Source organism: Ceratotherium simum, chromosome 30, assembly GCF_057802395.1.
Source record: "Ceratotherium simum simum isolate JZ-2026a chromosome 30, ASM5780239v1, whole genome shotgun sequence".
Lineage (NCBI taxonomy): Eukaryota > Metazoa > Chordata > Mammalia > Perissodactyla > Rhinocerotidae > Ceratotherium > Ceratotherium simum.
In genome coordinates, this window is record NC_141929.1 from 37,498,655 (window position 1) to 37,511,730 (window position 13,076).

A 13,076-nucleotide genomic window follows, 5' to 3' on the forward strand; every position below is an offset into this window, starting at 1 on the left:
GCACATGAGACAGTCAGTAAAAGAGACTTTTCCAGGTCTCATGTCAAATGAGCAACTGCAGTTTTGTGAGGTATTTTTATTCTAAAACTTACAAACTAAACTTCTTCTAAAGAGTTGAACAAGCAACTGTCTGGCCGTTCCTGAATAAACAAGCCTTCACCCATGGAGGCAACACTCAACCGTACTTATCTAAGGGAACTGGAGCACGCAGGACCATTTGACAAACTTCTGCCAATACAACTGGCTGTATAGGCCATTCCAAGTATTATCCCCAATTAACGCTTATTTCCACTTAAATTTTCAGCTTGTAAGAAGAATATCTGAGGTAACTTTTCTACAATAACATGACACTGTGACTTGTGACCTATCACTAAAGGACACCAAAATTAGAGTCGTGTAACAGCATGACACTGGAGAAGGGACATTAGAAGCCATACAGACAGTTTCTCTACTTCCAGGTATAAAGATTTAGCTGATATAATTTAACACAGAGACATACAATTAATAGGTTTTAATACCTTAATTAAAAATAAGAGCAAATGCAAAAGGTAGGACAGAAAGATAAAAAGAATTATGAGTCTTTTCATGTAATGAGATTTTTCCATAAAAAGCAAGAAAACATTATCTTAAACATGAAACAAAATCTCATTTATTATACACATGTGGGGGGTATGTGGGGTTCTTTGATTTTAAATAAAGTTTTTCTGAACCCATTTCTGAATGATTCTTTTCTTGTTTCTTTTAATCTACTTCTACGAAACTTATTTATGGGAAGATGTCATGAAATGTGCGATAGAATGCCGTGTGGTAGTTCATTACTTTGCCCCCCCTCCAACAGATAAGTTCTCTCCATTAGTAGACGGAAGGACTAACTTAGGTGAACTTTATATTTAAATAATATAAAAATATATTAACTATATAATATTTATAAACTTCCATATAATATTTACAAACATATTAAAAATAAGTATATATGTTTATATATACATATATACTACTTATATGTATATTTACATATATATTTATATTTATACATATTTTAATACATATATATTTATAAACGTATTACATATATAATATTGATAATATGTAATATATACATAATATTTACACATAAACATACATATATAATATTTATAAACATACATATATAATATTTATAAACTTATATTGAAAATATTTAAGTTCAACATATATTATGGGTTTCTCTCTACATAAAGAAGAGAAAGCAAATAACAGTATCAGGACAGAACTACAGAACTTTGTCTCTTGCACAGTTTTTATTTTTAATAAAAAATCAATATCTGTGCACTACACCACTTTTATAGACACCAACGTAGACATAAAACACGACACGTGTGTGGGAAAGATGTTTGAAAATGAGTGTACACTACTGTTCCTGCCCTTAGGAAGTATGTTCCCCAGCAAGGCTCAGCAGCGCACACAATGGCACTCAGTATGTTCACAGTACCTTAGGGAGGGTACACATGATCATTAAGACAATGGCCTTTTCCTTAGGGAACTGCAATGTGGGTACAAAGTTTATAAAAACAAGAGAATCAGTGAAGATGTGATGATCAGTTGTCAAAAGAAGGAAATGGTTCATTAAAAAACCTCAAGTGCTGACAATATAATATGTATATTACATTACACATATATGTGTGTGTATGTGTGAAATGTGTGTATGTGTATATATATCCCCAAACTCTATATTCTTCAATCCTAAGAAAAATAAGGATTTTGGTGAATTAAAAATTTGATAGTAAATAGAGAAATAAATGAGTGGTAATCCCACTTCCTTCCCAGGTCCTTGGATTACTCCAAGATGTGAATGTGGTTGTGAACTAAAGAAAAGAGATAAGACTAACATCTTCCCATTCCAGGGCATTAGGTACAATTAGAAAAGAAAATGGTTCCAAGTCACACCACCTTTCAGAGGATTAATTTCTCTGAAATATCTAGATAAAAGGAACTTCATTCCCTGAAAGGTTCTATGTAGGCCCATTTACTGCCTCTCCATATGATCCCTGGCACAACATATGGAATCTCAAGGAAAGAGCTGGTGAGCAGCAATAACACATTTTATTATTCCAGGATTTTAAGTGTACATGTTGAAGTCTTATTGATATTGGCTATATAAAAATTTTATATGTACCAAATAAAAATTATAAGGCCAAGAAATAACATAAATAAGAAAAAGACTAGAAAATACTAAAACTGCTTAAGTATACTTAAGCCATATAAAACATAAAGGAAAGGTTAAAACAATATCATATTTATGAAAAATGTCAGTTGACAAATGAAGATTTAAGATTATGGTAGATATTGAGAAAGCAAAAAATAAATGCTTGGGGTTGGCCTGGTGGCGCAGCTGTTAAGTGCGCCTGCTCCGCTTCGGTGGCCTGGGGTTTGCAGGTTTGGATCCCAGGCGTGCACCGATGCACCGCTTGTCAAGCCACGTTGTGGCGGCGTCCCATATAAAGTAGAGCAAGATGGATGTTAGCCCAGGGCCAATCTTCCTCAGCAAAAAGAGGAGGATTGGCATCAGATGTTAGCTCAGGGCTAATCTTCCTCACAAAAAAATAAATTAAAAAAATATAAATAAATGAATGAATGAATGGATAAATAAATAAATGCTAAAAATGAAAACAAAATACCAAACAAAACAAAGCCACCCGTAACCCAGGCAATTTTACCACTACTATTTGTAATATTAATGGGAAATCACTTGCAACCATCAATGCTAGTTGCTACTACTTATTGTAAATGATTCTCATACTGCGTCCTGCTGGAACCTGGAATACTTCTCCCAGTGCTTTGAAGTTTCTATGGGTGAAAAGAAATGAAAAGCTAAATAAGCTGGTTCTGGGAGCTCTCCTCTCCTTAGTCAGAGTCACTCTTCTTTTATTTGTTTTACATTTTAGGATGCTTCTTAAGATTGGTCTGAAATAGGAGTCTCCCAACTCCACCTCTACTCAAAATATTTGAATACCAGTATTTCATAAAATTATAAAAACCGAGATGAAATGAAAACGTAATTCTTTGATGAATCAAATAGAAGACACCTTAAGTGGGTATTATTAATTTCTTCTTATCATCATTTCTTCTTTATTATTTATCTTCACTTATCTAAATAGACTTTACTTACTGTATTTAAAAAGCACAAATGGAAGGACGTACAGGACTATAATCTACTAGACAGCAGGACTACATGTACCAATTATAACACCCTCAGTGCAGTCCATTGATGATTTTGGTGTCCAGCATATGATACAATTATTCTCCCTGCATGGATCACAGGACAGGAATAATAACAAGTATATATACTTGTAGCATACCAACTCTTTGATGGAATTCTCATTGTATGTACCATCACAATAATAAAAGCTTTTTGCTTCCACTGTGACACATTTCAAAACATGTCAGCATGTGTGTCTGTGTGTTTGTTCAAGCATTAGTGTCTATGAAAGAAGTGCTTCTCAACTTGGATATAAATTGTTTTCAAATTTCCTATTAAGAATAAAAACATGGTATTTATCTTTTGAAAAACATCAAGAACCCTACTGAGGTTCCACAAATAAAAATAATACAATATGATAAAAGTATCTTTTTACTTTTAAAAGGATTGGTTACAAAAAGCAATGAAGTGAAAAGAGACATCATAACTCTGAGAAAATCTGCAAATCCTATTTACTTTCGTTGTTACTAAAATTTTCTGAAAGTTACAAGTTTTTATTTCAGATAACCTGAAATAGAGCCTTCATAGGAGTAAAGTTTTACAACTTGTTATATATTTTGTTCATTCTTAAAGTGCTTTGCATTGAAAATATAAAGATTCTTTGATCCAATATCCAAAATCCAGTATCTGATTATATGAATTTAAGAATAATCCATTTTTATGAAACTAAAAATAAGTTTTAAAAAGTTAAAAAAAAAAAAGATATTTTCAGAGATTAAACTCAGTACTAAAGACTTCGAGGAAATCATACCTCATCGGTGTTATAGATAATCTGCAGCCCTGAGGAAATCATTTCCACAAGGTAAAGGAGATAGAGCGACACTGCGTTTATCTGAAAACAAACAGCAACATTAAAAGGTTAAAGGAAACAACAAAAATATTATGTTATGAAATTAAATGTAAAAGCTAAACTTACAAGTCATTTGTTCTAATAGTGGCATATAAAAACTATTTCCTTTCCTATTGTGAAATAAAGAAGCTATGGATTTAGCTCATAATAAAATCCCAGCTTTGTACATAAAACTCTAAAAGCCTCAAATTCATCATGATGGTTAACATCTGATTAGGAAAATGGCTGCAAGTAGGACTGTTAGCAGGTGTCTCTATAACATTTGTTTTCAAAGATTTATTTTCAAACTCTAGGTCTAAAGTACACCTACTCTGGAATAGTTCTGCCCCTACAGGCAGCTATGTAATGTCAATCCATCTCAAACACACGTAAATGAAAAAGTTATTTGGCAAGTAAGACATTAGGACCATGCCAGTACACCATAAACAATAGGCAGTGCATCTTGAAAACAGTCTTATTTTCAGAGAATACAGAATTTATGAAAGCAACTGCAGGGACATATTAATTTTAATCAATGGTACAGCATATAATTTAAAACATATTTATGAACAAATGAATTTTATAATCAAATGTGTTATTTTCTTCTTTTAGTTTCTTAGTCTATTACAGATAGACACTATATGACCTAAACAAACAAAAAAAAAATGAAGACAAAAATATCCACTTTAACAAAAAAAGATTCTCACAGAATCCTGTATGGGACATGTAAATTGTTTCAAGTAAACAAGCAGTGAAAGATAAACACTATGACACGGACAAACCTTGAAAAGATTATCCTAAATCAAAGAAGCCAGTCACAAAAAACTAAATATTGCACAATTCCATTTATATGAAATGTAGAGAATAGGCAGATTCATACATAGAGACAGAAAGTAGACTGGTGATTGCCTAGGGCTAGAGGCTTTGGGGGAGATGGGGAGTGACTGCTAATGGGTAAAAGATTTCTTTATGGTGTGATGAAAATGTTCTGAAACCGAGTGTGACAGAGGCTGCACAAGTCTACGAATATACTGAAAATCACTGAATTGAACACTTTAAATAGGTGAATTGTATGTCATGTGAATTATATCTCAAGAAAGCTGTTATTAAATAAATAAATAGGAAGCAGCAGAAATGTTTCATTTAGTCAGGACATTGCTAACTTAAGTTAAAACAAAGAGCAAGCAAGACGTAATTTTGCTTGTCTCCCTTGACTGTCCTCCAAACCTTACTAAGTAGTTATTTATGGAAAGTTGGGGCACAAAATTATTTGTGCCTTAGAGGCCCGGGACAAAGCAGCCCTGTGTCACCAGGACCTAGCAGTGCTGGTGGCTCTCTCAGGAACCAGGATGATGCCAGACGTCTCCTGACTTCCCAGGACTCAAAGTCCAGTAGGGTGTCAGGGTCTTGTTAAGATCCAAGCAGGCCACTTTTACAAAAAGATACAGGATTCTGGTTTTAGTTTTTTTGGACTGACATAAATTTTTGAGTGACCTTTCTCAGAACATGGTGGAAAAGAGCTTCATCCCTCTGCCAGGCTCACCCAAATATATTCTTACAGCACTGACATTGGCCTGTCAGAAATGACTTCAAAGAAATTTCATTCCTATGGACAGCCATTTACAACTGCACCTCAAGCTCTCTGCTCTAACTTTTGAGAAAATATCAGCAAGTGGCAAATTGTAAAGGGACTGCCAAATAACAGGTTGACTAGCATTTACTGAACACCTACTAAGTGCCAGCCACTGAGCTTAAATTCTGGGATACAAAAATAAATGAGCCGTTATCTTCTGAAAACCCTATTTCAGATAGTAACCATATTTGTCAAAGCAAAAGGTAAAGAAAACCTAATTATGTGATAATTATAAGGAGAAGGTTAAGAAACAACATATTCATATAACACTAACTCTCCAAAGAACTGGTTACAAATAAGTATGTGTTTCTGCTGTATTGAAATGGAGACACTGCACTTTCTGTGTATGGAGGAGTCATACTAAACTAAGACATTTCAGATCTCTAGAGAGAGAGGTACTATAAAAAGGAGATACTCTTATTTTAGTAAAGAATATATGAATAATAAGTATTCTATCCTAAAGATCACAGAAACAAATGCAAAAAGAAAATCCATTAAAGATAAATAGCATGTATAATATTTGTATCCCAGGAACAAGGCAATGGGATGTCCTGCTAAAAGCAGTACACAGACCTTAAGAGAAAAAACAGTAAAAACAAAACATGAAATCCTACAGTGTTTTCTTAGCACAGGATACAGTTCAATATATTATAGAAGACAAAATTTATAGACTCCAGAAATGCCTTTTGGAATTTCATTTTAGTGGTATGTTTTTAGCTTTACTGAAAGTTGATATATTAAAAATGAACTGTCATGTAACAAAAACTTCTGATTTGCTGTTACATCACTGTCAATTGTCATTTATTCCCTAGTTCCTAAGTGTTGAAATTCTTCCAAATTTGATAACAAGTACAAGCTTCTGTCACTGAAAGAACTGTCGGATCCTTTCTTCTAGATAGTAATACTATAATTCATCCAGTTGCCCTTTTGGCTTGCGGACCAAGAACACAGTCAGATTTAATGTTCAATCACAATAACTAATTCAGTCCTTGTGGCTGGCATTTCACGTCTTTTCATGGTCAATTTTCTACTTCTACTTTGAACAATTTATGAAATCTACTTTTTTTTGTTTTTTGCTGAGGAAGATTCACCCTGAGCTAACATCTGTTGCCAATTTTCCTCTTTTTTTACTTGAGGATGATTAGCCTTGAGCTAACATCTGTGCCAATCTTCCTCTATTTTATATGCAGGTTGCCGCCACAGCATGGCTGACGAGTGGTGCAGGTCCGCACCCAGGTTCCGAACCCGCAAACCTGGGCCACCAAAGTGGAGCGTGCCAAACTTAACCACTACGCCATGCTGCCGGCCCCAAAACCTACTTTTTAAAAATTTTAAATAGTAAATAGCTTCAAATCTTCTGTGATGTAGAGTGTAAAGAAGAAAATTTGAAGTCTTCTCTTTTTACCTGAAGATGGCCATATTCCCCATAGGAGAGGATCTCATCTCCTGTATGCACATTGAAAACAGAGTGAAGACATGTTGTTGGGCGTGGATCCTGCTTAAACTGCTGAACCTAGAATCAAATATAAAATTTAAGTAACGCTAGTAACTCACATTCTCATCCAAGATTAGAGATTATAAATTATTTTTCATGAAACTTTTTAATGAGGAAAGCTACAGCTTATAGGCAGAGTACAGAACAAAGCAGAAATGTTACTTTTTCTAAAGAAACAAAACACAGATAAAACTCATAACTACTAACTGCATAGAGTTAACATGATAATTGAATACTTAACTGATATTTCACAAACAGCAATTCAAGTGTAATAGGGAACATTTTAATGTAGTAGCAACGGCTTTTGCAATGGTGTGCATCTTACTTTATTTTTGAGTCAAATAATGGCTTACTCTGTGGGACAGGATTTCAGCGATTATATCCTCCTGCACTGCTATTTGGAAATGCTTACAAGACATTCAGTGAAAAAGTGCTTCACGCCACATTCTAATTCAGTAAGTGTTCAGAACCTCAAACCTATTTCTTTCCCTAAAGATCACAAATTATAACCTATGCTCGTCGACATGTTTTCATTCCTTATACTCTCATTACTAAGGCATCAATTTCAAGAGAACCTAGGCCATTCCTTTACTTATTAATTGAACATAAAATTTAACCATTTTAGAATACTAAGTAAATACTAAATGATCCAACAGACAAACTACAAAGACAAAAAAATCCATTTACTCTTTTAGGTCCTATTAAATTCAACTTGGCAAACATTTACTGATACCAATTATAAGCCAAGTACTGTGTTAGTCTCTGGAAGTATGAATGAACAGGAACAGAGAATGAACAGAATGACACATAGCTCTATGTAAAGGCAATGATTTTCTTCTCTCTTTGATAAGAGATAAGTGATGATAATTATCTGGTGGTTATGATCTTCCCTTGCTTCACTTGGCTAAGGAGGCACAGAGAACCATATTCTCTCCTCTACCTTCAAAATTCTTCTCATCCTTAAAATCCTATCTCAAAAATCATCATCTTTTATAAAGTCCCTTCTGAACTCCCACTAAAATTCCTTTCTCTGGACTTCCACATCAGGGTGCTTATCCCTCAATGATTTCTCCTGTCTTTTATTCTTATTAGTTGTCTGTATCTCCCACTATCTTATAAGCTAGAAGCTACAGTATCCAATATGGTAGCCACTAGCTACATGTGACTATTTAAATTACAATAAATAGTATTTAGAAATTCAGTCCCTCAGTCACAGTGGCCACATTTCAAGTGTTCAATAGCCATATGTGACTACTGGCTTCTGCATTGTTTGACACAGTGATAGAGAACATTTCTATCATCTCAGCAAGTCTATTGGGCAGTACTGTGCTAAAGGGTTAATACACCCTTCCACCCCCCAGGAGCCCTGCACAAATACAGCCCTCCCTGTGATTGAAGTCAATAAAATGAAAGTCAGGACCTACGAGTAGGTAATCAGAAGTGAGAGAACAAGAGTAAAGGTAGGGATTTACATCCTCTGTCTATAAAGTAACCAAGCCATCTGGGGCCCTACCGGTGGCACAGCGGTTAAGTGTGCGCACTCCGATTTGGCAGCCCGGGGTTCACAGGTTCAGATCCCGGGGGCGCACTGATGCCCCGCTTGTCAAGCCATGCTGTGGTGGCGTCCCATATAAAGTAGAGGAAGACAGGCACTGATGTTAGCCCAGGGCCAGTCTTCCTCAGCAAAAAAAGGGGAGGATTGGTATTGGATGTTAGCTCAGGGCTGATCTTCCTCACACACACAAAAAAATGTAACCAAGCCATCCAGTGTTAATTCAGAGAAGGTGAGAAGGCTATCCTTCCCAACATCTGAAACACACATAGAAATCATTGTGGTCACTCCTTCCACACTACCATGATTATTACCTCAAAGTACTGAACATTATTCTGTACTCTTAGACAAAAATATAGTTAAATTAAAACAAAATACATTTTGCTTACTTGATAAGGATCTAAAAAGATACGGTTTTATTAGTTTAATAAAGTGATTGCTGCAGTTGACAAGGCAGTGTTTGCTATTTGTCTTCAAGACATGCAAGCAACCAGCATGAGAATTTATATTCAATCACTGTATCAGGGGAAAAGCAACTACTAAAGATGCTCAAATGGGGAATTATATAACTATGCTCTGGGTCTTAAAGCTGTTAAAAGACAAATAATTTAAAGTTTCAGAAAAATATAAGATTCAAACTCTACAGGCTTTGAAAATTAATGGGGCGTATTGTATGTGAATTATAGACAAAAAGTACTCTTGAAAGCAGTCAAAAACAAGGGGACATTAATTAGTATTTTATATGATGTCTGGCATCTGGCAAGTAAAAATAAAGAATAATTAAAGCAAAATTTTCTAGACTAAAACAAATCCTGAATAATGTTTTCTCTGCTTGTATTTTACTTGGACTTTTCCTGAAAACTTTAATCATTGTGAACACACAGCTTATCATTGAGGAAAAGGTAACTGAGTATTTACCATCTATTCTTAATTTATAGCCTTAAAATAAGCACTTAGGTGGGAAAAATCATCTCATAAGGGAATCCTGGAAGAATATATTTTACAAAATTTTAACGATTTCTCACGTATTAGAAACCACTTAGCAGCATTCTAAACAAATAAATTTTTTAAGTAGATAATTAGGGACAGCAACATTCATAGTCTATAACTCCTAACCGCAGATTAAGTCAATCTTACAAAATTCTGAATGCTTCTCCTTAAGGAATATTAGAAAAGAGAATAAATGAGAGAATAGGTATACAAACATTTAGAGATAAAAAATACCTAATATTAATAAGCAGGAATTAAGACAAGTGGCAAAACAATAATAGGCAGAAATAGATTGCTCTACATTCTGCAAATCAAGGACAACTCTATTCACAGTAACTTAAAAATACCTCTTTCAGGTAGTATTTTTAGAAAATATTTTAGGAAGCATGCTTCACAATGAGAAATCAATAAAAGTGGAGACTCAGACTTTCTAAGTCATGGTTTTACTTCAGAAGACAAAGAAGATGAGCCTTAAGTTCAAAGAGCAAATCAACACTACAAATACGCTTCACTTTAATTTAAGGCAAGGCCAAAAGAGATATACTTCACATTTTAAAACATGGTAACATTCTCTCCTGCTATGGAATCATGAAGGAAATGGTGAGCACCAACAAGAGGTGAAAGTATGGTGGGAGGCAGTGAGAGCGGTGCATGGTTCAATCACCCTGAGTCAGTCCCTCACAGTCATATGTGGAATAGAGTAATATCCTCCACTCCTACTCTAAAAGGTTATGGGGATGAAGAAAGATTCTAACAATGAAAATACTTTAACATTTGTAAAACCCTACATTTTGTGGTATGCATAAATACCTAATCCTAATGTGATCCATACCTTCTTACAACTCACACTTATTTTAATGGTCTACCATTGCACCTACATAAGGAAAGAAATCCTAATCCTTTATAGTTTAAGGAAGGAATTCAAGACAGTTTAAGTCACATTCAAGTTGTATTCAAAAGAAAACATATCTGTGAATACTGGTTAGTAAGGTTGAATAATATTTAGAAAGGACACTAACAATTGGCTAAACAAGCCACAAGAAAAATCTTCATATTACATCATTTCCTTCCTTCTGAGAAACAACTCTAATTTAAGTCTGTCAGCTTGTTTAGCAAACACATGAAATTCATGGCTCCCACAATGTTTCCTTGAGAGAAAAGTTGAATTCACACACATTAGGCATTCATGAAATGATAAATGTGAAATAAACAGTAAACTTCTCACACTTAGGAAAATAACTTTAATTTGATTAATAACTTTGATTAAATAACTTTAATCAAAATTCAATATATATAACATACTAATTTAATTCAAATATGTCAATATAACATACCACTTTTTGTCAAGCATTGAAAAACCTTTATAATAATGATTTGCAAAGTCAAATCTCAGTAGACAAATTATAGGTTTGTCACATATCTATTATCAGCTTGTGAATAAATTTACTTTTTCTGCCAACTAACATTTTCTTGTTGCCATATTCTGGTGCCGAATATAAATGATTTTTTTCAGTTTTAACTTTCAGATACAGATCTCAAGAAGAAAATGGGCTATCACAATTTTTTGATCCTTTTCAAGCATAAATTAAAACAATATAACATTCACATGATAAAAACATACAAAATATTAAGTGATCAAAATTGTCTGCATAATTACTGATGTGCATCTTTGCTAATAAATCATCAAACCTGAGGGTTGTCTTGGGGACCCATGACACAATGATGTACAGATAGGGACACTTATATTAGGATCTGGGGACACAGAGATGCAGGTAAGTAGGGGGAATATCACATTATATTTGTATAGAGCTTTACAGTTTAAAAAGTTTTATTATGTATATTATTTCTTTAATTCCCACAGTAACTCTGTAAAGTTTGCTGTTTTCTAAGTCTATAATTCCTGCCCTCTTTGCAGGTATATAAATGAAGTATTATATATTTAACATTCACTTAAGTCACAGCATTCACATGTCCCAAAGGAACTGTGATAAAGATTTTCTTAAGTAATATAATATTAGTTAGAATTATGAACATTGTGAGATTCCTGAGAAACTGAATCTTTATCAAGCAAACACCAGATGCAAAATACAAACAAATTCAAGCCTAAATAATAATTCTCAATCACCTCTCACTTAAAGTATTTCTTCAATTTCCGTATTTCAAAACCCTGGGCTGGGAAGGCAGAGGCTGTTTTAACCCACGTAGACTGCCCTAGGATGTGGTTTTACCTTTTGAAAGCACGCTCTTCTTCAGAAGATGCTATTGCTACACTGGTTAAACTAATCCCTCAGAATGACGTGAGAATTCCAGTCCACACGACAGTGTTTTACCTTATCGGCCTGACGCATATAGCAGTAGAGAATTCCTCGCATACATTTTATAGCCGAGTGCTCCAGCTCATGGGTCCTTCCCTTGTCATCATCAATGCGCCTGGGTGAGAGAGATAACTCATGAAACAAATTGGAAATGCATTTGAAAAGGAAGCAGGGTTTTTGATAATTAAGTATTTAACTATCTGGCTAATCCTACGTTCTGGCGACATCTACTAATTCTGCAACAGTGAAACTCCATTTTCCCAGCAGATGTAGAAACGCTACAATAAAAAAAAAATCCTATGATGAAACTTGTGCAGATTCCTTCTTCTTTTAAGGAAGTAAGCCAATTGCTTTAAAAAATAGCATACAATATTTTCTACATTGACTTGGCTGAAATTTTAAAGGATATTTCTATATCAGAAAAATCTACCAAAATATTTTTTAAATTCACTGTTACAAAGAAAGGCAATTTTTACTATCAATTCCTTTTGGTTATGCAATGAGCACCTGGATTCAAGGAAGCACAGAATAACATAGGCACGTGACTACTTTGCTCTGCCACGTGTTCAACAATGCCAGGGTGGGCATTTTCGTCACAGATGCCTTCAACTAAACACACACCCAGTACAAGACATGACATATTTGGGCATAAAGTTTTATGTTCTCAGGTCTTAGTTTAAAATCAATTGATGATAGTTTACATCTCTTGCTTTTAAAAAGAAAGAACAGCTAAAATCTGCCTATCACATAGGTTAAGATGTTCTTCTGTTCTTAACTTTCTTTTTTATTATGGATCAGTGACCTTCAAAAGGTGGATGATTATTACCCACTACTGAAAAATAAAAGTAGCTTATTCATTGTTTCACTAAATCTTAACTAAAATATCTGTCGATCATCCTTACTTGATAAAAAGTATCATCTGTCTCCTTAAAAAGTATACTATGATTACTTCCTGTTCCAATTGCAGATCTCATATATCACTACTAGGAAGAATGATGATCATTTTAACATAGTATGGTGAATG

General features: G+C 34.2%; 1 protein-coding gene across 2 annotated transcripts in view; it reads right to left on the bottom strand.

The window, feature by feature from the left end:
- Positions 1-1,199: 1,199 nt before the first annotated feature.
- PHKB (phosphorylase kinase regulatory subunit beta) overlaps positions 1,200-13,076 on the bottom strand; it is a 45,863-nt gene continuing 33,986 nt past the window's right edge. The window contains exons 5-8 of one of the 2 annotated variants that reach the window (XM_087420311.1): positions 12,068-12,167; positions 7,106-7,213; positions 3,990-4,070; positions 1,200-2,826 (exon numbers count right to left, since the gene is read on the bottom strand). In XM_087420311.1, the coding sequence (XP_087276437.1) occupies positions 2,758-2,826; positions 3,990-4,070; positions 7,106-7,213; positions 12,068-12,167 (358 nt within the window). In that variant the 3' untranslated portion in view covers positions 1,200-2,757. The remainder of the gene's footprint in view (positions 2,827-3,989; positions 4,071-7,105; positions 7,214-12,067; positions 12,168-13,076) is intronic. The other variant, XM_087420310.1, reaches the window with a different exon arrangement.